Source organism: Condylura cristata, unplaced genomic scaffold, assembly GCF_000260355.1.
Source record: "Condylura cristata isolate star-nosed mole 26May11 unplaced genomic scaffold, ConCri1.0 scaffold00001, whole genome shotgun sequence".
Taxonomy (NCBI): domain Eukaryota; kingdom Metazoa; phylum Chordata; class Mammalia; order Eulipotyphla; family Talpidae; genus Condylura; species Condylura cristata.
This window is the reverse complement of record NW_004567102.1, coordinates 10,579,286-10,607,033: the sequence shown is the minus strand read 5'-3', so window position 1 is coordinate 10,607,033 and position 27,748 is coordinate 10,579,286. Positions and strand designations below refer to the sequence as shown.

General features: G+C 50.2%; 2 protein-coding genes across 8 annotated transcripts in view; one reads left to right on the top strand and one right to left on the bottom strand.

Annotated features, from left to right (window-relative positions):
* The window catches only part of TMEM63B (transmembrane protein 63B), a 22,141-nt gene extending 7,694 nt beyond the window's left edge, over positions 1 to 14,447 (bottom strand). The window contains exons 1-11 of one of the 2 annotated variants that reach the window (XM_004673528.2): positions 14,359 to 14,447; positions 8,521 to 8,703; positions 8,179 to 8,258; positions 7,924 to 7,962; positions 6,876 to 6,966; positions 5,549 to 5,586; positions 4,506 to 4,648; positions 4,359 to 4,410; positions 3,826 to 3,934; positions 3,324 to 3,394; positions 283 to 363 (exon numbers count right to left, since the gene is read on the bottom strand). In XM_004673528.2, the coding sequence (XP_004673585.1) occupies positions 283 to 363; positions 3,324 to 3,394; positions 3,826 to 3,934; positions 4,359 to 4,410; positions 4,506 to 4,648; positions 5,549 to 5,586; positions 6,876 to 6,966; positions 7,924 to 7,962; positions 8,179 to 8,258; positions 8,521 to 8,679 (863 nt within the window). In that variant the 5' untranslated portion in view covers positions 8,680 to 8,703; positions 14,359 to 14,447. The remainder of the gene's footprint in view (positions 1 to 282; positions 364 to 3,323; positions 3,395 to 3,825; positions 3,935 to 4,358; positions 4,411 to 4,505; positions 4,649 to 5,548; positions 5,587 to 6,875; positions 6,967 to 7,923; positions 7,963 to 8,178; positions 8,259 to 8,520; positions 8,704 to 14,358) is intronic. The other variant, XM_012721570.1, reaches the window with a different exon arrangement.
* MRPL14 (mitochondrial ribosomal protein L14) lies at positions 13,837 to 27,748 on the top strand. 6 transcript variants are annotated; one of them, XM_012721586.1, is made up of 4 exons: positions 14,623 to 14,704; positions 23,040 to 23,127; positions 23,696 to 23,787; positions 27,244 to 27,748. In XM_012721586.1, exons 3-4 carry the CDS (start codon positions 23,717 to 23,719, stop codon positions 27,608 to 27,610), a joined length of 438 nt encoding a protein of 145 aa, XP_012577040.1. In that variant the 5' UTR covers positions 14,623 to 14,704; positions 23,040 to 23,127; positions 23,696 to 23,716; the 3' UTR covers positions 27,611 to 27,748. The 6 variants fall into 6 exon arrangements, with proteins under 6 accessions (XP_012577053.1, XP_004673584.1, XP_012577040.1 ...); XM_012721591.1 differs by lacking the exon at positions 14,623 to 14,704 and adding an exon at positions 14,763 to 14,794; XM_012721579.1 differs by lacking the exon at positions 14,623 to 14,704 and adding an exon at positions 22,026 to 22,202.

Sequence of the window (27,748 nt, the reverse complement as noted above, 5' to 3'; positions counted from 1 at the left end):
GTTCCTCCTCTTATCTGGCCTAGATTTCTCACACTGTAACTGAAGAAGGGTAAGTCCTTAGGTGGGTGGGGATGGTGGGCCTCTTTCTTTTTGCAATAACCCCTACACGCACCCCCAAGTCTTGCTCTTTCCAGAGTGGAATTACTAGGTACACCAGGGATTGAACTAAAATCAAATCTTTTGGGAAACACATGGAAGAGGAGCCAGGTTCCTGTGTGGCAGCTAAGATCCCCCCAATAATGAGTAGGGGGCCCCTTGGTGTCTCCCATCCAGCACCATTACCTCTCTGCATCGAGGAACATGAGGCGAGCCACATTGTAGCATGGGCGGGCTTCAAGAACTGTGCAGTTGGGGTAGGCCTCCCTGAAACACAATCACCATCATCTGCTGCAGAGGGCCTGTTCACCTCCCCAGCTTCCATGCCCACCTTCAAGACACATCCCCCCGTTTAAAATCCCTCTTTCTGAGACTACAGAAAGTAGGCTCAAACCCTTATCCTAGTGGGCCCAGCACTGTAGGGTCCGTGAGCCAGCAGAGCTGATGGCCTGGGATGTGAGTACACGCCCGCCGGCGTGGGGCTGGGAAGCTGCTCTGGGGGCTGACCCTTGCCCCAGGCTGGGTCTTGAAGTTGAGAGAAATGTTTCCAGCACAGGTTGTTCTCTTCACCCTGTTTCCAGAAGACCTGGCTGGAACCCAGGGCTGAGCCTTGTCCATGACTGGCCCCAAAGGCCCTCAGTGCATCTACGGAATAATTCCTGGTTGAGCACCAACCAGAGGCTGATACTGAGACAAACCTCTGACCTGAGACTGACCTCTAACCCGGGCCAGAGACTGAGGCCAGAACCCTGAACTCTGATGCAAACTGACTCACAGCCCAGACCTGAGACTTACCCATGAGCCCTGACCTAAGATCGATCCAACCTTGACAGGCTGGGACAGACCAGCCACTGGCTGTCCCTGACTCTCGCCCCTGGCACCTGGCACCCGGCACCTGGCACCTGGCATCTGACGAGGTTGTAGAAGTTGGTGACTGAGTGCAGGAGCAGTTCCTTTATTGCTGGGATCACACACTACTGCTGGAGCCAAATGCCAAATCTAAATGGGGCTCCACCTCTAAGAATTGTTTTGATGGACGCTGAAGATGCATGAGATACAGTTTGAAAGCAAAGCAATGTGGATGGACTATATAACCCCTGAGAATTTGGAAACTTAAATCTGGTATGAGGTCCTTGATATTCATTTCTTAGGAGGTGACAGGTCTTCCCAGCTGCTGCTATTGCTCAAACCATTTTAAGGTTACTTTTTGGAGGGGTCTTTTATCACTGTGGCAGGATGAGCCCTTATTCTCATGCAACTAATCTCTAGTCTCCTGGTCCCCACCACAAAAGGCTTTCTGACTTGCTGGTCTGTCTTCCAATTCCCCTAGTTTTTTGGTTTTTTTTTTTTTTAAAGACTTATTTATTCATGTATACTATACCTAGGGTACAAGCCAGAGGTGTAGGTGGTGAGAGGCTTCACCAGAGACAGAGTGGGGAGCAGAACAGGCAGATTCACTGAAACACACTGCTGAGGGAGCAGTGGGTGAGACAGGAGAGGTCTGCAGTACTAGATGGGTCACCTCCCTGCCTGGGCATCAAACTTGTGCTACAGTGGCTGTAGAAAGCTTCATACTGCTACATTTTAACCCACTATGCCACCAGGGAGGGCCTCAACTCCCCTAATTCTGAGCATGTCCCATCCTTAATCCTGTCCTAGACTGTCCCTAATGCTGAATTTAAACCCCAGGTAGGGTCCCAAATCATTCTCTCAAACTGACCAAGGACGATCTCATTTTAACTGATGTCCCATAAATTGTATGAGGACAGGATCTGTTTCTAATTTATTTGTCCCTGGTGCACAGGTGACCAATAAATGGGAGCTGGTGACCAAGTAGTCATCTCTTAATGGTGACCACAAACTTTTCATTGCTCTTTAATAACCCAGGGGTCCAGAATCTGATCTACATCAGACAATAGATCCTAATCCTAATCTGATCCAGGATGATGACCAACTTCTGATCCAGGCCAACTGACAATGGATCTAGACCTCACTAAATCCTGATCTTGACTAGACTGACCCCTGATCCTGACTTGACTGAGCCCTGATTCACACCAATGTTCCTCATCAGGACCACTAGTCAGCTCCAAAATTTTTTTTTTTTTTTAAAAGATTTAAGGCCTGCCTACCCTGGTGGTGCAGCGGGTTAAAGCATTGCACTGAGAAGCTAAAGCCACTTCCGCATGAGTTCAATTCCCACCTGCCCCAGAGATGACTACATGGCGGGGCAGACCTCTTCTGACCCGCCCGCTGCTCCCCTCAGCAGTGTACTTCGTAGATCTGCCTGTTTTGCTCCCCGCTCTGTCTCTGGTGAAGCCTCTCACTGCCCCGAGCTTCTGGCCTGTACCCCAGTTCTGTATGCATAAATAAATAAATCTTTAAAAAAAAAGATTAAAAAAAATTATTTATGCATACAAGATCTGCGGTGTTTAGGCCAGAGGTGGGAGACAGGGTGAGAGGATTCACCAGAGACAGAGTGGGGAACAGAACAGGCCAACTGGCTAAAATACACTGCTGAGGGGAGCAGTGTGCATTGGCTGACAATAGATTCATAGTGCTGAGACTTAAAACTTTGTCTCTCTGAGGAAGGCCTCCAGCAACTAGTCTGACCACAAACTGACCTCAGATAAATTTCCGATCAGATCCTAGACTAGCCCTAAAGTTCACCTGTGTCCTGTGAACTTCCTGAGAACCTGATGGTATAGTGACTAATGCCTAACAGCATTTGGAAAGTTTGCTAAATGGATAGATGAACGTATGTCAGGATCTCCAATCCTGCATGTAGACTGTTCTGGCCACCCAGGGTCCCTAGAGGTAGACATCCCTCTTCCTTTCCCCCAGCAGCCCCAGAGCTGAAAAGAGCCTTGGAGAATGTGCAACCCAGGTTTCCCAGACTGCAGTCTGCACACAAACTCCAGAATGTCACTCCTGAGGACATACTTAAAGGGCCCACGGACCTTGGTTCAGGAACTCATGACCCCATTCTAGCTAGGGGAGAGGTCCAGGAGACTCACTTTTCAAGTCTTACTAGTGTTTCTCCAGTTCTCAAAGGGGTCGATCACCCAACCAAGGGCGGTATCAGCCTGGATCAGAATTTTTCCCCAGTCTAACCTCCAACTCCCAATGCAACCCCAGATCTCGGCATGGGAGGTGAGTGAGGGCATTCTTGGAGTTGAAGGCAAAAAGAGTCTGCAAGATTTGGGGGTGGGATAGGAGTAGCTACTCACTCAAAATGTTTCTTGATCTTTTCTGACTCTGCATATTTGGAGATTCCATTGATGAAGAGAGTTCGCTTCACCTAGGGTGAGAGAGGAGTGGGTTTCCTTCCTGTTCCACTCCAAGGGAGCTGGAGGATGCAGGGAGAGGGTGGGGAATGGAGTAAGCAGAGAAAGGTAGACAGGGATGGGAGGAGGCCTGAGGGAGGGGCCAGGTCCCTGGGAAAGCAGGGGGCAGTTTCTAATAGAAATCAGGCAGTGAGCCCAGCACAAGAGCCATCTCTGCCCTGCTCCCTGGAGGGGGGCAGACTCTCAGATCCTCAGGCCATGAAAACCCACAGTGGCTTTCCAGCACCCACTTCGGGGAATCACTGATGTGATCCCATTTCACAGATGAGGACATCAAGGCTGGGGGATGTAACTTAACCAGCTGAGCTGCGGAGCAGCAGGCCTAACTCTGGAGGTGACACCCCCTGGGGCTGAGGTGAGGGCCTGGTGGAAGGGGCGCCCTTACCAGATCGTCCTCCTTGTAACGCATCTTGGAGGTGTGTCTGCGCATGCTGTAGACGGTGAGCAGCAGGTACAGGAAGGCGAAGGAGGTGTGCAGCCATAGCAGGTTGTTCCTGTGGGGAACAGTGGGGAGATTTGGGAACACAGACACCCCAACCTGCCAATGTCCATTAAACCAAGCACAGTGTCCCTCCACTATCACCAGTGTCTGGCACTGCTGCTCACACAGGACACACCCATACTTTACCCTCTCTAGACCCTGAGTTTGCTCTACCCCAGCTGAAGTGTCCTGAAGAGGCCACTTCTTCACACCATATCCACTGGCCACACTGTCTTTTCGTTGACCACAGCCAGCCCCCCTGAGTTTGAGGCTGCACCCTCCTTTGCTTTATTGGGTCAGGAAACTACTACTTCCATCTCCAACACAAATCCTCAGGGCCCCACAGCCATCTCTGCAGCTGCGGCCAGCTTTCCCCAAACTTTCCGGCTCATTCATGACCCAGACCCTGGCCACAGCGGCCAGCTTCCCCACCTTACCCTGATTTCAAGTTGGCAATGGTGGTTCTCCCGAAGCTGTAGGCATTGTTTTCTGGGGGATGGGAAGAGAGAGCAGAGGGTGAGGGTGTCAGGACACATCTCTTCCAGTCCCTGCTCCCTGGCCCTCCCACCTTGGCCCTCACTGACCCAGCAGGTCCCCTGAGAAGTTGACAGGCAGCACGATGCCTACAGAGAGGACGCCCACAACCACCAGCAGCCCGATGATGTGCCGCTGGAAGGACAGGTAGTGCACTGCATCGCCCCCACATTTGTCCCGGATCTCATCGTCCCTGCAGGCACGGCGGGGACAGAGGAGTTAGGTGAGGACCAGGGAAACATGGTCCACCATAGCCCTGGCCCTGCCCACTCCCAGCCCACAGGTACCCGTGCTGATCTGGCAGCAATACAGGGCTTAAAAGGGGGCCTCTGGGTCCCCTATTTTTTGGGGGGTGGGTGGGTGGGAGAGGCGGGAGAGAGAAGGAAGTAGGAATTGGTTGTAGGGGAAAGGGAAGAGAGAGAGGAAAGGGATAACAGGGGCAACAGAACTGAAGAAAGAAAAAAAAAAGGCTCAAAGGAAGAAAGGAGAGGGACAGACAGAAGAAAGGCAGAGATAAAATGAAGACAGCTGACAAAAGAGAAGGAAATAAGGAATGAAAAGAAAAGGATGTGACAGGAGGAAAAGAGGGACAGAGACAGGGGCAGAGCAGGCAGGAGGAAGGAGCAGCACCCATGGGTGCTGGTGAGTGCGGTGCAGGCGGCCGTGGGGCTGGGTGCTGACCTGTCCTGGCTTCCTGCCTCTCAGTGCTCACTGCCTGCCTGCCGCACTCTGCTGGATCCTGACTTCTGCCTGCTGGGCACTGGCTCCTGCCTGCTGCTGGCTATTCCCAGCCTGCCTGAGTCCCCACCCGCTGGCTGCTCAGAGGCCTGAGGCGGGGCCTCCAGCCCCTGCTCTTGTGAGGTGGCAGGGGCAGGGGACATTGTGGGTAGAGTGGGCCCCCCCAGCTGGGAGGCACACAGAAGACTGGGGTGAAGTGAGGCCAGCTCAGGGGGTAGCGAGGTAGGGACCCAGGCCTGGCTCCTGGAGTAGGGCGCTAGGCCCTCAGAGCTGCTGGCTCTGGCTCTGGAAGGGAGAAGACAGGTTCTGAAGCACCTGTTTTTCTTTTGTTAGAGCCTGATGACTGTTCACTTACTTTATCCTGAAGATGGCTGTCAGCCAGGAACAGAAACCCTGGGAGGGACAAAGGACTGTCAGTGGGAGCCCCCAACCCACCGAGGCAAATCCCCTCCTCCTCAAGTGACTCGCACCCCATTCTCATAATCAGCCACCCACTACTGAGGAACTAGCGCATCCCCAGAGAGGGAAAGCGGCAAGGAGCCAGCCTTCGGAGCAGTTCGGACCAATGTCATCATGGGCCACCTGAGGCCTGCATTCTCAGAACCACAGGTTCCCACAGACACCAAACAGGGCAGTAGAACTGGAGGAGGAAGTCCTGTAGTTGTGTGGGACAGGGTGGGGCTCGGGGTTCTAGGGAAGTGGGACCTCCAGACTTGCAGCTAACAAGAGTTGGCCACACTACTGCCAAAGGCAAGGCGGGGGGCATACTGCCTGAGGTCCAGCCCCCACCTTCTAGTGCACCAGAGGCACCAAAATTCAGGGTCTCTAGAGCTGCGATTACTACCCTCAACCCCCCACCTCCCAGACCAGGCTTCAGAGACCAGCAGCTGAGGAGGGAGCTATGGGGAGGCTGGACAGAGAACCCGCCCCCAACTTCCTACCAGGAGAGGGTCCAGGCTTCAGCAGGGTGGGGGAGGTGCCCTCCGGCCAAGAGGCAGGGTCGCTCTACCTGTTGCCAGTGTCACTTGAATCTTGGGACCATCTGGACATTCTGGCTGGCCGGGTGACACCTTCGCTTTGTCTTAGCAGTGTGCGTCAACTCAGGAAGCAGATGGGCTTCTGCTGCCACCCTTGGGCCCCGGCGCCAGCCAGCCTGACCAGGGCTGCCTGAGGTCTGAGGAGTAAGTTCTGACCAGGAGTCTCACTTTGGAAGCTGACAGGAAAGGGAGTCTGGGGACCTCGCAGGGACACGCCTTGTCTCTGGAGGCCACTGCCACTCAGCTCCAATTCACATACAGGACAATGGCACCCCCAGCCAGAGGCCATCAGCTCCTATGCCACACAACGTATTCCACATGTCTTACTAGGCAGGCTGGACGACTCCTTAGTACCTCTAAAACCATGCTGGAGGAAAAAGGGGATCAATCGGCACTGACAGGCACAGAACTCTATTGTGGTGGACAGATTTGGGAATCACAGATGTTAAGTTTGTGCTACTTTGGAGGTGACATGGAGGATAGAGCGAGGGTTCGGGCTCCAAGTGGCTATACTGTGGCACACAGACAAGCATCCCCCTGGCTGAGAAGGCCACACTCCCTCGGCCCCCTCTCCATGTCACTGGAAGCTGGGGGCAGCCATGGAGGAGGGGGTGGCTAAGAAGTCTGGCAGGAGGAGGCACTTACATTGTCTCTTTGGTCAAAGTCCACGGAGCTGGAGACAGATGTGAGACGCTCATACCGATCGTGACTGTCCCCGTGCATTGCTGAGGCCACACTGGGGGTAGGGAGATGAGAGATCAGAGAGCCTGTGAGTCCGTGCCCAGGGAAGCAGGGAGAAGTGGGCAGATTCCCACTCCAGGCTCCAGGGGCTGGACAAGGCACAGGAAATGCAAGAGGCTGAAGCAAAGAGGATGTCTGCCCGTACCCTACACCACCTTAAATATGCTTTCCCCTCGGAGGGACCTGGGGTATCACTCAGGACAGCTACAAAGGGAGAAGGGTATCATTGGTCATCTGCTGTCCTCCCACCCCACAATGTTGCAATAAGGAGTGGATTTGCAGTTCCATGGCTGACCAGTGGGGGTCGAGCAGGGGCAACAGATACATAGGTCTGTGGGGGGTGCTGTTTCAGCCGATAAGAATGGACAGAGTAAGAGAGCCCCAGAAGGGTTGGAGGTAAAGGGGTGCTGGAGGATGTCTTCCAGGTGGGCCCTTAACCTCCCTCCTTGACTCCAGCAACTGCTGCATCTCTAACTCCAGTTCTATAGACAGAGACCATGATGTGACACCAGGACCAGAATCAGGGCTCCTTGAACAGCAGCCCCCCACCCTCCCCAGGCCTCCAGAAGGGGTGAGCACGGATTCCTGAAATATGAAGAACTAGCTGTTAGGAGACGGGAAGCCACCGGTGACACCCAATCTTGTCTCTGCAACCAACAGGGTGACTATTGTGGATTTCCGGGAGGACGGTCCCTCCATTATAGCCAACTAGAGCCACAAAGGTTAGGTATGGGGAGGGGCTTCTCCCAGGCAGACAGCCAGAGGAGAGAGGCAGAGACAAGTTGGGGAGCCCCCAGCTCTGCAAAGCACACCACCCGCGTTAATCTGAAACAAGAGTCTGCAGAGGAGAAAACTGCAAAAAGAAACTAGCAACTTGGCAGGAAGAAAAGAGAAGCATGAGAGAAAAGGAAAGCTGATTTAGTGAGGGTGAGGGGGCTGGTGCCCCACATACTATTCCTGTTCCACTCGGTCCCTCTCCTGTCGCGAAAGCCTGGGGACAGAGAACAGATAGGGTTAGCAGAAGTGGGAGGGTCCCTGGGAACTGGCCAGGAACAAAACTCAATTTTAAACCTTCATGACCCCCATACCCATTCTGGGACTGGCCCCTAATACAGGGTGATGAAAGAAGGCTGGGTCTTTCTTGTCCCTGAGGAGTGTGGAGCAAGGTAAGTGTGTGCAGAGCCAAGGCAGGACTCTGGAGCCTTACCTGTCTGCATCTGTCACCAAGGCCAGCCGCCCGTAGTCCCAGGCCACCTTCCTCAGGATGGAGAACAAGAACAGCAGTGCCTGAGAGAAGAGGGTGGTTGGCAGGTGGAGAGACCATCCACCCATTGGATTAGCCAGAAGGGCGGGAGCAGAGGGGCCCAAATCTGGTCTCAGAAGGGGATGACGTGCATGAACAGAGAGGGTCGGCTTGGGCTGGGTGACAGGGACCCTCTTACAGTTAAGCCTGGGGTCTCGATCAGGTGGGAGAGCGGTGAGAGCTGTAGTTGTCAGTCAGCTCTACACTGGGTGTGGGTATCAAGGGTGGGGACCTCTGAGCACTCACAAGAAAGCACATGAAGTCAAGAGCCAGCACAGTGGGGACACCCCCAAAGGGCAGGCCCTGGAGGACGGTGCTGCGGATGCGAGCACTGTAGCAGTAGTCCTTGGGGTTGCTGTTGTTGAGGGCTGTGGTGCCCAGTGTGGCCAGCAGGAAGGGCAGCATGGCTGCTACTGCCGCATGGTCCTCCTGGGCAGAGAGCAAAGAGGTCAGCGAGGCTCAGCCCCTCTCCCTCTCTTGGCTTCGGTAGGGTGAGCCTGGGGAGGGGGCAGCGAGAGCAGATCACTGGCTGCCGGGGTGGGTGAAGTTCTGGCTTCTGGAGATAAGGGTTTGGGGAACGAGGGTTGAGTCACATAGATTTACCTTCACTGGCTCTAGGGCTGCAACCCACTCTGGGTCTGAGAACTCAGCTTAGGTCCCAGGCTGGGCCTGAACCCAGAGACTGGCTTGTCTTGAACCGAAAGGTTTCTGTGGACCTCTAACAGCTACCTGTAGGGGCCGACCAACAGCCAGCTACCTCATCCTCATCTTCTATTTATACCCATACTAGAAACAAAAGCCATGACTTCATTTGCTCTGTTTCTAACTCTACTAATCATCTTTCCTATATAACTGGATTCAAAACAAGCTTCAGAGGCTGCTCCTCTGTCCTCAGATTGGCGGTCTGAAGATGGGTTCAAGGTGAGAAGTCAGCAGAAATGCAGGGCCTCTAGGGTTTTGTTATGTGCCAGGTCCTAGTCACGCCTCCTTAATCTTCATTCCTCTTCCCCTACCCTGGCAGGGGAAAATGTAGCAGCAGCTACATTTTTTCTCCTCTGGCTCCCTCCCTTCTCTACATTTATTTCTTGCATGGGTTACCTGAGTGGTGTGAAAACTACAACACCCAGAGTGCACTCTTTCTGCCTCAGGAGCAGGGCAGGCTGGGAATGCTTTGCCTTCCAGTGAGCTTTTTCACTGACAAAGGAAGAGAGAATGGGCAGGGGCCATTCTTAACCTACCCAACCCCTGCCCATTCCCTGCCACTACCAGGCTGGATGGTCCCAAGGCCCCAAGGATGGGGTAGGAAGGAGGAGAGAAGGGCAAGGCATAGACCCTGCCTCCTCCTGAAGAGCAGCCAGCCAGGATGACTGGGTTCTGGAAGTGCCTGGGGATGAAGCAGAACAGGGCTCTGGGGAGGTTCCCAGGGCGGAGAAGAAGTGTGGCCAGGCATCACTGCCCCACCCCTATCCTACTGGAGGGCCCCTGGGGCCCCTCTGCTGACAACACTAAAGCTTTGCCGTGAAGGGGGGTGGGGGGGCCCTAGGGAAGAAAGGAACCAGAGAGAACAACAAACCTGTAACTCTGGGAGCAAGCATCATCCTCCCTCCCCCCGTTTCTGGAGTGACTCAGAGGATTTCTCCTGCCCACCAATCCCTGGGTACCCCTCCCTTTCCTAACACTTCAACAGCTGGGCAAAAGGCACCAGCTTAGATGGAGGGGCTGCTGGGATTGTTTATGTTTTGCTTGGTCCTAGGGAGTCTCTCCAAAGCCTGGGTTAGGAAGGCTATGGGAGAACTGCCTGTGTGTGTCTTGTCTCCCTTCCCAGGGGAATCAGTATTTTTTTTTTTTAAATGGCAATTTTATAATTGTAGCAGGCACCCTTTATCTAGTGTCCACTGTTTCAACAATAATATATACATGATTTCATCCACTCCTTGGCAAACTAGATGTCATTGCCATTTTGAGAAAAAGGCACAGAGGCTGAGAGAGGAGGTTAAATAACTTTCCCAAAATCACACTGTAAATAAAATGGTTGGCCCTGGAGCTCAACCCTAGGTCAAGTTTTTGTTCCTAAAGCCAAAAAACTTTTTTTTGGGGGAACATTAATAGCGTTCTTGATGTGCATAGGTCAGAGTTCTGCAGACCATAGAAACTTTGTAAATGCTTTCTGGCTAGAAAGCACCAGAGCTGTGGGCACATGTGTGTGTTTTAGCCTGATGTCTGTGTGGGAGGTTGGGTGACTGCATGGCAGTCCATGGAAATGAAGGGAGTTGCTGGTTTTTCAGTGGGCGTGTTGGAGGGCTGGGTATGTGAAAACTAAGGTGTACAGAAGCCTGGGGCATCATGAGTTAAAGGTGGGTATCCGCACATTGATAGTTGGGGTCCTCTACTTTAGCCATCCCCCTCAGTCCCCAACTCCAGGGCTCTCTTGAAATCAAGACACCCCACTCATGTTTCTGTCTCCGAGGCCCCACTAGGCCAGGGTGTCCCCTCTACTCCACCTGCCCATTCTAAAGGAAGGCGGGACATTCAGGCAACGTCATTAAGGGAACCCAGTAGGTTCTTCAGTAAGTGCAGTCACTATGGCCATCTGCCACCATCTGTGTCCATCTTCAGCGGTACAACATGCTCTCCCTTCCAGAATTGCACTGATCTTTCTACCCACACCCCAAGGAAGGCAGGACACAATCACTATCCCCGTGTTATAGAGGAGGAAGCCAGGAACTATGCAGGAAAAGCAACTCTCAGGAGGTCATGGGGCAGCTGGGTGGAGCTGGGGTTGGTGGCTCTGCCTGCAGACTGGGTTAGGCCAAGTCTTTAAATGTGGGGGCGGCTGCTGGGCTAGGCAGCTGCTTTCAAAGACTTCACTGAGAGGAGGGAAGAAACTGAGGTAGACTATTTTGGAGGGGGGGGGGAGTTCTACACAGAGCTGCTTGAGCCAGCAGTATACTGGGACTTCTCTAGTCTGACACTAAGGCTTTAGCTGGAAGTGTGTAGAGAGTGATGGAAGCTTTTCTTTCTAGCTAGCTTAAGATCGTTATTTTACTATCAAGAGATAGTAATGCATGGCAGGGAGAGTTAGAACTTAGTATTTTTTTCTTACAGAATTAGTTGGGAAATTTTGATTTAGGACCTGGGGGGTCATAAAAGGGCAGTGTGGTTTGATGCCATGAGATGAAGATGGAAGTCAGCTCTGTTACTATGTAAACTGGGCTTCAGTTTTCTACTCTGTAACAAAGAGATTTTAATATTCTTGCTCTACCACTACCAAGTTTGAGGGATAGGCAAAAATGTATCCATAAATGAGGAGTAAAGTAGTAGGAAAATGGAGCCTCCCTGATGGTGCGAGGGGTTAAGTCTTAGCCCTATGAAGTCTTAGCACTAAAGCTATGCACAGCACTGCAGAATGAGTTCGATCCCTCTTAAAAAAAAAAATTATGTATGCATACAAGAACTGGGGTACAGGCCAGAGATGGGGTGAGAGGATTCACCAGAGACAGAGTGAGGAGCAAAACAGGTGGATTTACTGAAACACACTGCTGAGGGGAGCAGGGGGTGAGATAGGAGAGGTCTGCCACATCATGTGGGTCACCTCACTGGCCAGGGATCAAACTTGTGCTGCAGGGGTTGCAGAAAGCTTCATTGTGCTGCACTTTAACCCATTGTGCCACCAGGGAGGAGCCCACATAAATAAATCTTAATAAAATAGTAGGAAAATAACATACTTATCAAATACTTATTTAACTCTTATTTTGTGCTGGGCATTATTCTAGACACTTTACCAATGTTCACTAATTTACTGTAACTGGGACACTGGGAACAGAATGGTACATAACTTGCCCAAGATCACACAGGCAGCCTAGTAGATCTGGATAAGAACCCAAGCAGGCCAGCTTGAATTTGGTTCTCTTAACCCCTGTGCTTTGCTGCCTGGATAACAGAGAAGTCACCCCTATCAAGAAGCAGGGGGCTACAGGCTGGCAGCTTGAGTGGGTGAGATGCCCCACCCTATTACTGCCCATTTGCTTTCCTTGCTTCCCTGACCCTTGTTAGGGTTGTGAGGGAGGTGCAGAGCCAGGCAAGAGGGCCTGATGGTAAGAACACAGGGTCTTGGGAGAGAGATTTAGTTTCTGACATAGACAAATTATTTCAAAACCCTGGGACTCACTTCCTTCATCTGTAAATGGGGAATAAGAATTCAGTTATGTGATTGCTTAGAGGATTAAGCAAGATGACTTAAGCAAAGCTCTTAATATAGTTCAAGGTACACAATGGATTCTAAAAAATTAGCTACTGTTATCTGTGAAGTATGGAATAAGGGGACTTGGTTTAGTGGAAGAAGAGTGTTAACAATCAAAAACAGAACAGAGTTTAATATGACAGAACTTATTTATCAGAATAGGCTTCTTATTAGACCTAAGGGATTATACTGGGTTTGGGGCTCTGTCACTCAGTGACAGGGAATGCTCCCAAACTCTTTTAAACATCCCCATCCATCTGTAGCTGGCTGAGAGGTGGGGGTCAGAAGTTCAGAGAAGAGGACTTTTATTGATCACCTATCAGGCAGGGTGCCAGGCTCTTTATCTATGTTATCTAGTTTGACCCCCATGCTAAGTCTTCTAAGGAGATGGTTGTAAACACACTTTTAAATGGAAACTAAGGTTCAGACAGGTTAAGTAGCTTGTCAAGGTCACACAGCTAAAGAATACCAGAGACAGAATTTGAATTGAGGTCCCCAAACTGTTACAACTGGACAAAACTTGTAGTATGTCCAAGAGGGATTCTTAGCTAACTACCACCTCTCTTCTGCCTTGCTACATCCCCACTCACCCACCTATGGGCTAAGACCAAGTTGGCTGAGCCAACAGCAGGCCGCAGCATGTGCCACCTGGGGCATGCTGGGGCCTGGACCCTCTGGTGCCCTGCAGGACAATCATGATGCCAACATACCCCCGCTGGAAGCCTGCAGACTCTCCCGTGCCCCTCCTCACATGTGCCTGGGAGGTAGGACTGGGGGCCCCTCCTTAAGAGGGCTGTGTACAGCCTCATTCTCCCTGGGCTGCTGCAGACCCAGGGAGACGCTTGAGCATGGCAGTGGATAGGGAAGCCAAGTCCCTCCACCCTTGGGGGAAGTCCAGCGAGCCCTGAGCCCTCAGATCTTCGCCCATGGCACCCAGGCAGGTGGCAGCACAGAGCCCCAAGGGCAGCCAGACCCTCTGACCTCTCCTTTCCACTTGCCAAGTGTCCTTTTCTTTTCTGGGGAACAAGGCACCAAACCTTTGGGACTGTCCTCCCTAGACAATCAAGAGGGCCAGGAGGGACAAAGCACGCCCCCTGCCCCCAACAGGGCCTTTCCTTCACTCCGAGTTCCCGTCGGAGTCCTTTTCTCACCGTACCCTCCAACGCAGGCCCGGGCGGCTCATGAATGAACTGCACTGTGTGGGGCGCAAGGAGAGAGGACACGCTTGCTCCCGGGGCCAGCCGCCTCCCCAGCACGCCGACTAGTCCCCAGATGAGTCGGGGGCAGCGGCCGGCCTCGTGCCAGCGTCCACAAACCCTGCCTTGCTGGAGTCCGAACCCCCGCCCCGGGCCGGCTTCGGGGGTCCCCGGCACCGGGAACAGGAAAAAGATAAGAGACTGAGGGCATCAGACTTGGCGACCCTGGAATCCAAAACTCGGGGGCGGGGGAGGCAGGTTCTCCACAGCGGCGGCGGCGAGCTAGTGGGGCGCAGCTGGACCCCCAGAGAGGTGCGAAGGAAACGCGCACCTGGACCCGGCAGGTGGGAGAAGAGTGGCGCTGGGAGCGCCGGGGGCGGGGGTCCCACCCCTCGAGACGTCCCGAGGGGTGGGGATCGAGGGCGGCGCACATCTGGACCCGGGCAGGGGTCGGAGGATTCACATTCGGCTCTGGAGGGTGCGGGGCTGGGATCAGAGCGTGGAACCACAGGGTCCCCCGGGCCCGGGATCCTCTGGGTCCCGAAGGAGGTTGAAGGGAGGGGACGCGCAGCTGAGTCCAGGGTTTTTCTTTAGGTGGTGTGAGATCCTCAAAGAAAAGAGGGGGCTGGGGAAGGGTCGCGTACTCACCCCCAGGCGCAGACTCGGCTCCGACTCGGAGCCCCGGGTTGGGGCGGGGCGGGGCTGGGGGAGGGGGAGGGGGAGTCGCTGGGCGGCTCGAGCTCCGGGCTCCTGCGGCGGCCGCGGCAGTGTCGGGGGAGGGGGAGCGGGAGCGGGAGGGCGGGGGAGGAGGAAGGAGGCGGGGCCGCGCAGGCCCCACCCCCCACGCCTGCTCACGCAGGACGCGCGCAGTCTCAGATGGCCGCCCGACGGACTGGGTCCGGCGCGCAGGCGCAGGGGGAGAGGCCGCGTGAGCCGGGAAGGCGGTGCTTGGCCGGCTGGGCCCGCGGCGGGATATTCCAGGGCGGCCGGAGCGGTATGGAGGGGGAGGCGCTCGCCGCGCCTTTGTCTACTTCCCCTCTCCCCTTTCTTCCTGGCAGTAGGGGGGGCGCTCTTCCCGGCGTGGGTGAGGAAAGGTCGGAGTGGGAGAGGAGCAAACCCCCGAGCAGAGGCAGGGAGGCCTCTGACCAGACCCGCTGCCCTCCCACTGCCCAAGGGCGGTGGCGGCTCCCGTGGGCTCTGCGACCCCTACGCCCGGGATCCGCGCTCCTGCGCCTACCCTGGGGAGGGGCCTTTGAGAGGTGGCTTTGGCCAGTGGCTCTGTGCAGCTTTTCTACTTTGCTTCCTTGTCCTTCCCTCCTTTCCCCAACTTGTGTCTTGGGATGACTTTGTGAGTCATTTGCCAGGCGCTTCTGGAGTGTGGAGAGTCCCTGCTTTCACTGCCATGCGGTTCATTGCACCCGTGGCTGCAGGGGGTTCCCTGGTTTCTTCTTGCGGCAAGGCTGCGTCTGTATCTGTATCTTTAAGGTGGGAGAGAAGACAGACACACACACCGTGACCGCAAGCTGTCTGCTACGCCTGTCAGCCACGCAGGGTGCATTTAATTTTGGGTTTCTGGAAGACTCCCTTTAAGCTTGAAGGACGGTAGATTGAGGACGAGTAAGAAGCATTGCTTCCCCACTGAACTTTGCCACTCTAAGACAATGAGTGGAATGGCATTTACGGAGAGGTTAGCATGAGAGTTAGGACAGAGTCATCTTGAGTTACTTTGGAGAACCTGGTCTGACAGAGGAAGGGCACTGCCAACCTGGATCTTGTGGTTGGCCAGTGTTTCAGCTGTTTGCTGACTTCTTAAAGGGCTCATTAATAGCTGGTGAAATACAGCTGTATGGTTTCAGTGCTTTTCAGACAGTCCCACTGGTTACTTGGAAAACAGTTTACTGGCTCACAGCCATCATTTTTAAAAAAGAGAGAGTGAGTGCACTGTACTTGGTAAGGATATGCATTTTCTTGAGATTTGCTTCAGGTATATGCACAGTGTGAGAGTATTAGGAAGTGTCATCCAGTGTTTTTCTGTGTGTAAACTCAGAAATTATCTTGAGTTTTCAGTCAGTTGGAATTGCTGACAAGGATGCAGTTTAGCACACCAGGAATATACAGTGAAGAACAGAATGGGTTTCTTTAGGGAGGTTACCTCCGTGGAAGAAACACAGTGCATTCTTCAAGGTTTGGAAATATATGCAGCTGAAGAATAGGATTTGTAGGGGGCAGCAAGTAGGTTGGTTTCCTTAGGAAGGATAGAAAAGAAAATGGGGTGAAATTTACTTTGGTAGACTGCCTAGTGGGAGGAATCTTTATAGAATAGGATTCTGGGAATTGTTTTGGGTTGGAACACACCATTAAGTGGAAAATGAATCTGCTCCAGTTCCTGCACTCCTCTTCTGCCAGAGGAATTGTCCATTTTACATAGGTCTTCTTGGATATCTCTGGGGCTTTTTTCATGCTGTGTTGATTTTATCATTGGAAAGTTGGTGTGATCCACTGCCAAATAGCATTCTTAATGGATATTTGGAAAGTGGAAATGGATGTTGTAGTTATGTGGTTTTAGAGCTTTGAGGACCACAGAAGGCATTTGTGGAGAGTGAGTCCTCTGTAGCATTACTTTTTAAAATAATACAATTGTGAATCTGAACATGTGGATTCTTGATCTGTTTTTGCCTATACCTAACTAGGGTCACCACCTAGACACAAGCAGAGAAGGGGAAGCATTTCAGAATCCTGAAATGAGAATTAAATTAAATGCACTATGGATTTCATGATAGAACAGCAGTCAAAATATTTTATTATTGTTTCTAAGTGTCAAGAGTAAGAACCTTCCTTGGAGTCCATTTTTCAGATGTATTCTGCTGGACATCGCATGTGATTATTTAAGTCTCTCCTCAGCATCTAGAATTGTATATTGTAAGAGTGCTATAGAGCCTATCTTGCCCCACTTCTGTCTTGGAGATTATAACATGGACTTCTAAGACCCATATAAGATGAACTTTCTGATTGTTCTTATGGCTATGTGGGGGCTTGAGAAAATCTCAAAAGTCAGGTAATGACTTAGTCTTCCTGTTTTAAAGACTGATAGCTCTTGGTTGTAATTCACTCTGGTATGAATTTGCATGTGTATTAACAGTGACAACCTGCTGTTTGAGAGGGCAGTGATTCAGGTCTCGGAAAAGTTGTTCTGGGTCAGGCAGTGTTCTATTAAGAAAGTGCCGGGTAGCTTCTTGCTCACTAGGGAAACACAACTCACAGTCAGAAAGCCTCCCTGTCAGAAATTTTCAAGGAATTATCAGTCTTCAGTGGTAGAGTGAGACTTAACCCTAGCCTACCAGGGAGGCCCTGGAACTCCCACTTTAAAATGATCCCTTACTTAAGTGAAGGTAAAGCACTTTCCTTTCCTTGCTGCCTTGTACTTCCCAATGACCCCTGCTTGACAGTCATTGAGGCTTGGAGAAGTGTATTCCAGGGTTCCAGACTTAGCTGGAGGAGAGGGGACTGCAGGGTAAAGGGGTTATGCCTTCCATCAGTGGCAGGCTCACTTTGAGCCTAGATACCCTCTAGGTTTTCCATTTACCCATTTCCCATCTTGCCTACCCCATAGCTCCACAAACTTGGCTGCTTGCCACAGATCGGTACTAAAAAGATTAAGTAGAATTTAACTGCCTTGTGCAGTTCTTCAGAATTTGATCACCCCAGGGTTGTTACATATGTATTCTTGGAACTACAGGTGTTTGTACCCAGAGAGTTGAGGGACCAAAGCTAGACTAGACTAACTCTACAGATTGAAAACCCACCTTGAATAAATTGAGAATCATCAGATTTTTTTTTTAAGATTTATTTATTTGTGCATACAGAACTGGGGTACAGGCCAGAGGTGCAGGGGTGGTGAGAAGCTTCACCAGAGACAGAGTGGGGAGTAAAACAGGCAGATCGACAAGTACACTGCTGAGGGGAGTAGCTGGTGGGTCAGGGTGGTCAGGAGAGGTCTGCTGTCATGTGGATCTCCTCCAGGGCAAGCTTGGATCGAACTCATGAGGAAGTGGCTTTTGTAACAAGGTGAAACCTAAAGTAAATAAACAAATACATTTTCTTTTGTGAATTAAGTTGGAAACATTTTCTTTTGTGAATTAAGTTGAGAAATGGGGTCTTTGCTGTAACCATGGCAGAGACAGCCAATCTTGCTATTGAGGGAGACTTTGTCTACTGATGGTGATGCTGTGAGAACTCACAACTTGGCGGGAGAATCAGAATCTGCTTCAGTTCTCAGCTGTGTTGGATGTAGTGCAGGTGTTTATTGAAAAGACAGCTTTTTAATTCCTGAGGTTTTGTTTGTGTGGTTTTTTTTTTCCCCAAGATTTTTATTTTATTTATTTTTGCATAGAAGAACTGGGGTGTAGGCCGAGGTGTGGAAGTGAGAAGATTTACCAGGGATAGTGGGGAACAGAAAGAGCAGATCTGCTGAAATACACCACTAGGGACCGGGGGTGGGTGGTGGGTGGGTGGGGGAGGAGTGGGAGTTGGTGGCCCTGAGACTCAATCCCTAGGCGTTTAAGAAGGTCCTAATTCCTGAGTTTTAAAAGACTGGCAGCCTGACAAGAGGAGTACTTCCCCCACATTGGTGTGGGGTGTGTTTGTTCTGTAAAGTTTATTAGTGGTTATTAAAGTATCACCTTAACTGCATATATGGTACTGGGTGTAGTAGAAACAGCCTCCTAACCCTGGACAAGCCAACAGGTTGCTTAGCATTTCTGACTTCATTTCTCCATCTGCAAAATGGTACTTGATCCTTCAAGCCTCCAGAAAGGTTCAAAAATCCTTTGCATATTCATTCCCTACAGATTGTTGCTCTTTGTTATTTGTCTTTATGTTTCCATTGGGTGTTCAGGGATGAAATCATCCAAGAAAGTGATATGTGTGAAAGTACTTAAAAGAATTGTGTTATACTTCTGTAGCATATTAAAAAAAAAAAAAAAGCGGTAAGGAGGTTTTTAAGCAACAGTATTGCTCCAGAATGATTGGGGGAGAAAGCTGCCGAGAGATGGGGGATTGTGTCTTCATGACAGACCAGAGGGTCTTGGGATTTACTTGTTTTGATTCCTGGAAACTGCAAGCCTGTGTTTTCCTTGCTTTAATAAATGAAGAAGGAAGTTTATTGGGTGGAATTTGTCTTTTTCATGGTTGGGCCTTGTATTTGATTGCTAGATGTGTTTTTCCTCTTCTAGTTCATACTAACAGAATTTCTTTTAAACACTCCTTTGCAATTATGCTGAGCTCTTCTGTAGGCCACATTCCTCTTGAATGTAATGTGTGGGGCACCTAAAGATGAAAACTGGTATAATTTATAAAAAGGAAACAACGTGTAATTATGTATCCATCTGTGATACTATATAACTGCTTATCCTTAGCAAGTAATGATCTTTCCAACTCAGTCTGTATGTTAAAATTAGCTAAAAGCCAAACCAAACAAAACCAACTCTCAGTGTCTCAGAGGCTGCCCTGGTCACTGGGGGCCCCAGTAAGGGCATAAGAAATACCACCTGGAGCTACAGGTTGAATGGCGATTGCAGATTAATTTTATTCATTTAACAGCTACTCTCTGAGCTCCATTTGTGTGCCAGGCACTGTTGTGGGTCCTAAGTGTGCTGCACTCAACAGTCCCTGCTCTTATGGAGTGTACTGTACTTTCAGTGTGACCGATTGGTGGTGCTGGTTGAAAACTCACCTGTGTGTCTCAGAAATCCACAGTCCTCTCTGGCACAACTGAAGCGAAATCTTAAAGCAGGATGGAAAATGAACACAATTCTTGGGTTGTACTTAAGTAATTTCTCTCCCCACTTCCTCTCCTTGGTGTACCTTTCCCTTTCTCTAAGGGAGATTTCATGTTCTTAACCTGGAGGGCAGTACTCAATGCTGACCAGAAACTGGCATGAAAAACAGTTTCTGGCAGTGGAGTCCTCTGAATACATGGCCTACTCTGAGTCAGAGTGATATGGAGGAGAAAGTATCGCTGGGGTCCGTCTCCTGTGCATACACAAGACTCAGAATAACATTACTTGTGAAACAAAGAAATATATACAGACTGATTTGAAGTGAATCAGGGCCTATGTCCACGGTGGAATTATGCAGGGAAATAGCATCAAGGTCAGTTCAGGTTGCTTTGAAGTAAACTGCTGCCTCTATTACTCTTCCCTGATCTGAACCACTTATTTAGTGATGGGATCAGGTGTTTCTGCAGTAGACAGTGTAGGTACCAGGGCCAGGAGATGACTTCAGGATCTTTAACACATCTTCCCATAACCCGCACCAGGGTTTAAGCATGTTTGCATGGGATGTTTTGGTGCCTGATACACAGATAAGAGCTCTATAGGGTTTGCATGTCCCTCTCTGTGTGGAGCCTGGAGTGGGGAGTCTGACTTTGTTACTTCATTGATCTCACTCAGTTCAGCAGTCATTTATCAGGGCGTGCTGGGGTGGGAGTAGGAAGGAACCCCTGGAGTGTGTGTGTGTGTGTGTGTGTGTGTGTGTGTGTGTAAAAGAATGAGGGACTTGCTTTGGTTCCGTTGGGCTTTCTGGTTCACAGGAATGTTCACTGCTATCCATTTGATGCCTGAGGTCCTTTGGGTCTAAGAGTCACTATCATGATCCACCAAAGATCTGATGAAAAGTGTTTAAGTTGGGCCTTTTCTTATGGAAACGGAAGTGCTCCCTGGAGACTTACGCTTAAATGTGAGAGCAGTGATCCTACAGTGAGTTCATATGCCACGTTAACAATATCTTTGTGGTGTCTGAACTATAAGAAGTAGAATGTTGAGGGATATCAGCCTTATCTTAAAAAAGGTTTCCATGTTTATTCATTGTCTGAGTTTGGGTAGTGAAAGTTGGAGGAATGAGAGTTCCCCGGCACCAGCTATCCACATGTCCTCAGTGTGCCGGAGGGGTAGCAATTGATGCTGCAGTTTTTACACTAGCCTTGCAGGAGATGTTAGGAGCTGGGGCAGAGTTGGCGGGCAGAGATGGCATTTTGGTTGCTGGGTGGCTTGTGAGCCAGGCACCCTTGGGTTTGGGCAGACTGCTTGCAGATTTTGAAGAGGTGGGTCTCGCTATACCCAAGTCTAGGCAGTTCTGGGAAGCCCCAGGCCCTTGTGCAGTTATAGTTCTCAGACTAACGTAAGTGCTATGAGGAAGCAGTGTGGTGCCGAGAGGCAGGGTGTCGCAGTTCTCTGGAGAGGGAGTGTGGGTGGTGTTGGGCTCATCCGGACGCGTCTGTGGAAGAGCTGGGGAGCCTCTTTTTTTCCCAGGGAGTGAGAGCAAGGGCCCACTAGCGTCAGATGGGAAAGCTTGTCTGTGATTGGTAACGGCAGCCTGGACCAGAAGGAGTGCTTTTTTAGAGCTCTGCTTTTTTTTTTTTTAAGCCCATTTTTAGTTACTGCTCAGAGTATGGAGTTCTCCTTGCCACCTACACTATACATTGTCATCAAAACTTAAACTGCATTGAAGTGAATAGTTTTCACCTGGTGTTTGTCTACAGTTCAGCTGATTCAGCAAGAATTGAGTTGGGGATAAGTAAAATGTCCCTTTGCTGTCAGTATTCTTTCTCTTTCTCTTTTTAACATTTATTTATTTATGCATACAGAACTGCGGTATAGGCCAGAGGTGCAGGGGTGGTGAAAGGATTCGTCTGAGATAGAGTGGGAAGCAGAACAGGCAGATCAACAAAGTACACTGCTGAGGGGAGCAGCAGGCGGGACAGGAGAGGTCTGCCACGCCATGTGGGTCACTTCCAGGGCTGGGAATCGAACTGGTACTAAAGTGGCTGTGGCCAGCTTACAGTGCTGCATCCTGACCTGTTGCGCCACCAGGGAGAGTCCTAATGTCAGTACACTTGATGGAACAAGGAGGGGAAAAATACTAATATTTAAATTAAAGTTAGCCATGTTAACTGTTGAGTAAGAGTATGGGTCTAGGAACCTTACTACTGAGGTTCAAATTTCAGTTTTGAAATTCCTAGCTTTGTGACCTTTAGCAAATTACCTCTCTGGGCCTCATTTCCTCTTGTGTATGAAAAAGGGGTGATAATTGTGTCCATAGCAGAGTTTTTGTGAGGTTTAAATGAGATGGTGACGTGAAAACACTTAGCCCAGTGCCAGACACATTATAACTCCTCAGTAAATGCTCATCTATGGAAACTAGAAAGCAGCCTTTATAGTTGCTTCTCATCCTCAGCTCTGTATACTAGAGTGAGGCTGTAGGGTGTACTAAGGAGTCTAAGATTGAAGCCAGGACCACTGCTGGTGTGGTCTGCCCTTGGCTATTAGTAGGACTTTACTCAAGTCACTTTATCTTTGTATCTCAGTTTCCTAATCTGTGAGTTGAAATGCAACTAGATGCTGATGAAGATAGCTAAGGGGTGCTGCCGGAAACCCAGGTACAAATGGGGGAGCTGAAGCTCATAGTTACTTGTCCAGGATCACCTAGCTGTAAAGGTAAAGCTCTTCTCATCCCATAGCCTTCATTTCTATATGTCAGAAGATGTTAATCATTCTGTAACTTAGCTGCCTTCTTTTGTGTTTAATGTTCTCTGTCTCTCTTTTCATATAAGAACTGGGGTATAGGACAGAGGTGCAGGGATGAGAGGATTCACCAGAGACAGTGGAGAGCAGAATGGGCAGATCAAATGCAGTACACTGCTGAGGGGAGCAGTAGGCAGATCAGGAGAGGTCTGCTGTGCCATGTGGGTCAGCTCCCTGGCTGGGGATCGAACTTGAGTTGCAGGGGCTGTGGATAGCTTCACAGCTGTTCTCTTTAACCCGTTGTGTCACCAGGGAGGGCCTAACTTCTGATTTTTATTATTTATTGCCCAATGCTTCCTGGGTTGTCTGGAGGAAAACTGGAGAGTGAACTTGCAGTTTAAGCTGTCTGGTAGTTCATAAGCATTTGTGGAGTGTCTAGCTATTCCTGTGGAGGTAAATAGTGGATTTTTGCCCTACCCTTATTAAATAAAATCTTATCTGAGGTGCTTTGAACTTACGGCAAGGCAAAGCTGTGTGTAAATACTACAGTGGTAGGGGCCTTCCTTAGCACAGCCCTTAATGAGGCCCTCAGCAGCCAAACACTTGGGAGAACAGGCGTGGGACGAACCAGCTGGCTGTGGGCTTTTCATAAACATGCCCCTAAATGATGCCCTGGTGTTGCAGGAGACAGGGGACTGCTGTATTTTTCAGTGTGGGATTCATGAGTTGAGGTCTGCGAGCTACAGTCAGGAGTTTTAGGCTGGTATTTTTTTTTTTTTTTTAATCTCCGGCTTGCTGTCCTTACCTCAGCTTTCAGCAGTAGTGTGGGTGGGCAGTTTCACCATCCTGAGCGCTGTTTGGGATACTGACCCAGATAGAGACCCTGATCTGCGACTTGGTGAGCACACCCTTTGTCTCTCTTTGCGAGCCTTGGGCATTACAGGTGCACTAGCTTTTGCATTTAGAGGAAAGGTGACATGCTAGCAGACAGCTGGGCAGTTGCTCAGATAATCTGCACTTGGGGCGTGTAAACCCTGGTTTCAGAAAGCATGTGCATGTCAACAAGGGTGCTAGTGCGCAGGTTTTCCTCTACAGAGGACTTGGGAAATGGTGCTGGCTAGGTGTGTACCAGAGGAGTCATGCTCTCTTCCTGCCTGTGGAAGAGGTGTGGCAATGAAGGCATTCTCTGCGCTGTTGCTTTACTTACAGCAAGGACGGTTGCGGGCCATGCCAGCTCCCTGACCCCAGTTAGAATATGAATCAGCAGAATCGTAGCTGGAATTCCATCTGATCATCTTCGTAGCTTTTAACCACCAAGATTTATATTTAGTGACTAATGATCTTGAGTTAGAAGTACCATCTCCCACACAAGTTCCCAACAGTCTTTTTTTAAAAAAACAAAACTGGCTCTGTATAAGGACACTTAGAAATAAATTCTCTTCCCCTGGCCCCCTTTTTTCCTGCAGGATTTGCTATCTTGGGATCCCATGGCGTACACTCCTGGACTCTTGGGCCCCTTCACACATGCAAGCAGAATCTTCAGTCAGTGCTGTTTCAGGTAACTTTTCTTATTAAGTTCTTGAAGCCTTGTAGTTGAGTAGGCTTCCCCCATCAGGGCTGGGCGTAATGGAGGCTAGAGTGGAAGTGGAAACTCAGGAGGGGGGCCTCAGGGTCAGGGACAACTAAAAGAATCCCATTGAACTGGGGTTTGATCAGTCAGCTGAGGGGGACAGATAAGCAGGTGGCGCTGCTGTGGAGGTGAGGTGGGGAATGGCACACGTAGGAGATAGAGCTTTCAAGCTTCATCCAGTTACGGTGAACCTGACATCTCAGACACATCACTCACCAAGCATATTAATTCCTTCTCTTATAAAAATGGGCCCTCGCTGGTGGCTCAGCAGGTTAAAGCACAGCACTAAGAAGCTAAAGCCACTCTAGAATGAGTTTGTACCCCGCCCCAGAGGTGACCACATGGCGCAGCAGACCTCTCCTGACCTACCCGCTACTCCCCCTCAGTGTACTTCTTCAGTAGGCCTGTTCTGCTCCCCACTCTGTCTCTGGTGAATCCTTTTACGGTCCCTGCACTTCTGGCCTGTATCCCAGTTCTGTATGCATAAATAAATAAATCTTTAAAAAAAAAGATTTATTTTGTTTATGTACATAGGAACTGGCATATAGGCCAGAGGTATGAAGGATGAGAAGATTCACCAGAAACAAAGTGGAGAGCAGAACAGGTGGATCTACTGAAAGACACTGCTGAAGGGAGCAGCAGACGAGACAGGAGAGGTCTGCTGTGCCATGTGGGTCAGCTCCCTGGCCAGGGATTGTATTCAGGCCATGGTGGCTGGTGATAGCTTGATAGTGTCGAGACTGTAACCCCTGCATCACTGGGGAGGCCCAGAAATGGAATATTTTATTTATTTATTTTTAGAGATTTATTTATGCATACAGAGCTGGGGTACCGGCCACAGGTGAGAGGATTCACCAGAGACAGAGTGGGGAGCAGAAGAGGTAGATTGACTGAAGTACACTGCTGAGGGGAGCAGCGGGCGGGTTGGGAGAGGTCTGTTGCGTGAGGTAGATCTCCTCCGGGGCGGGGATTGGACTCATGCTGCAGCGCCTTTAGCTTCTTAGTGTGCTTTAACCCACTGTGCCACTAGGGAGGGCCAATGGAATATTTTTTTTTTTTTTTTTAAAGATTTATTTATTTATTCATACAGAACTGGGGTACAGGCCAGAGGCTCAGGGGCGGTGAGAGGCTTCACCAGAGACAGAGTGGGGAGCAGAACAGGCAGATCAACGAAGTACACTGCTGAGGGAAGCAGCGGGCGGGCCAGGAGAGGTCTGGCTCGCCATGTGGTCTCCTCCGGGGCAGGCGGCAGGCGGGAATCGAACTCATGCGGAAGTGGCCTCAGACTCTCAGTGCTGCGCTTCAACCCGCTGCGCCACCAGGGAGGGCCCAATGGAATATTTTTAAAAGAACAAAAGAATGTATGTGTTTCTGTCCCATGAGTGTAATGTAAGTTTCAGTAATGGCCAACTGATTGACAGTGCTGTCATCTTTTATGTCAGGTGTCCAGCGGTACATAAACTGCTTCCATAAAGAGCCACATAGTGAATATTTTCATGTTTGTGGCCATACATTTTCTGTCACTGCTATTCAAATCTACAGCAGTGATAAGAAGTGAGTGTGGTTGGATTTGCCCCATGGTGAGCTAATTTGTACCAAAGGCAGTAATTTGTTGATCCCTATTCTGTGTCCTTAACACTTTTCAGTCAACTTGTTTATCAGTTATTGAGAGTTGAGTGTTACAATCCCCACAACTAAAAATGGAGTCTTAAAGAAACACATGCTTATTAACCAAAAACTAAGCATGATAGAAGTATGAGAACCTCCTGTCCCTTTAGGTGCTTGACTGGATAGGGAAGAGGGGTTACATATCTGTTGGCAAGCATGGCCCCTGTCCCTGTTTGTGTACTCATTCCACAGCCATTTATTGAGCATGGTGCCTGGGGTTGGTCAGAGAGAGACAAATAAGAGTTGCTCTCTGCCCAAAAAGAGTTCTCACAGTTGGCCAGTGGAGCAAAGTTGGAAACAAATAGCTCTGAGGAAATGTGACAAGTATAATAATAGAGGTTTGTATGGCACTTTGGAAGGCCTGAGACAGGAGCTGCTAGTGGAGATGGAGGAGGAGGAGAGTAGAGCGGCCTTCCCAGAAGGGAAGTAGAGCAGGCGCCGTCCAGGCCTTGGGAGGGCATGTGGGATCTGTGGCATGCTTGGAGAGCTCCAGCAGTTTCTCTCTGCTGGGACAGAGTGGGTATGTGATGGCAGGAGATGATGGAACTCAGAAGACAGGGAATTCAGGGCCAGGGCCAGATTGTTGTTAGTACGGTGGAGAACTTTGAACATCCAAGCAAGGGCGTGGCCTCAGCTTTATACTGCAAAGTGAACTCTTGACCAGCAGAGCCAAGTGTACTGGGAGCCAGTCAGGACACTACTACAGTCTTGGTATGAGATAGTGGGCCTCCAAATTAAGCAAGTGTTGGTGGGACAGAGGCAAAGGACAGAGTGCTTCAGAGGTATATCAGTCATGGCAGCCAGCGGATATTGAGGGAAAGAGGTTTATGGCTTGGGAGCTAGGGTTCCTGGAGAAGCCTTTATGTGGGTGGAAAGGCACAGTGGAAGGCAGTGAGCTTAGTGTGGGACCTTCTGAGCTTGCAGTGTCTGTGTGACCATCTGCGGGGTGTTTAGAGTGGAGAGAGAGAACTAGAATATTGGATAGATGGAATTTACTCTTTGGAAATAGTGGGAATAGATAGAATTGCCCAGAGGAAGTTTGTGGAATGAGAGAAGAGGATGTAGGGTTACTCTGGAGAACACTAGCATTGAAGGTGCTAGCACCAGGAAAAGAGAAACCTCACTTTATCAGATTGCTTAGTAATAGCTTATCTGCCTTTAATAAGTACTCTTTAAAAAAAAAAATTGCCTTCTAGCTTGAAAAAGTACACTGAAACAAAACATTATTACCTCATTTCCAGTTTCTGCTGCGTTCTGTTAAAGGACTCCCTTAGCAAACCCTTACTCATATCTTCTGCCCAGCAACAGACAGATGAGAACATTAGGGAGTCAGGGTGTTCTGGGGGAGCAGGTTTTGCAGGCTAGGCAGCAGGTAAGGTTCAGCCTATAATATGTTCCCTTAATCCTCAAGGTATTTTTGGAAACCAAATACTTTCAGTTAAAGTAGCCACAAAGCTCGTTGTAACAGAAGCTTGGGTTCTTCTAAAACCCCTCCAAGTTTGAGTTCTTGACGTGGCAGCAGAAGCGTTTGAGGCCATGGACCGTAAGGAAGCTCCTGAGCACAGGCGTATTCATGAGCACCTGACTCATTGTCAGCCCTGGGTTGAGCTTGGCTCCCCGTCTTGTTGCTGATAGGTGCTCTTTCCCCAGCTTGGCCCTCCTGTCTGCACTCTGGCTAGGGAGATGCAGATGTCAGATTCTTTTTTCTTCCATCAGCACCACTGGGAGCCTTGGTGCCATTCAGAAGATGACGCGGGTGCGTGTGGTGGACAACAGTGCCCTGGGGAACACCCCCTACCATCGTCCGCCTCGTTGCATCCATGTCTATAACAAGAGTGGGGTGGGCAAGGTGGGCGACCGGATCCTGCTGGCCATCAAGGGACAGAAGAAAAAGGCTCTCATCGTGGGGCATCGCATGCCTGGCCCCCGGATGACTCCCAGGTTTGACTCCAACAATGTGGTCCTCATTGAGGACAATGGGAACCCTGTGGGAACCCGAATTAAGATACCCATCCCCAGCAGCCTACGTCGGAAGGAAGGCGAGTTTTCCAAGGTCCTGGCCATTGCACAGAACTTTGTATGAGTGGGACCCACCTGAGGCTGCAGTGGGGCTCACAGACGGAGCTGTTTGGAGAACTGGACCTTTGCTGAGAGGGAGGGAGTATGGGGCCTCGTGGCTGGAAACAGTGTCCCAGGAGCAAATAAACAAGTTTTTATGTAT

Bases quoted from the DNA above. Each gene is read 5' to 3' on its own strand.
- MRPL14 (XM_012721599.1), top strand. From the start codon at position 23,717: ATGGCGTACACTCCTGGACTCTTGGGCCCCTTCACACATGCAAGCAGA. The intron at 23,788-27,243 runs GTAACTTTTCTT...TTCTTCCATCAG, and splicing joins TTCAGTCAGTGCTGTTTCAG to CACCACTGGGAGCCTTGGTG.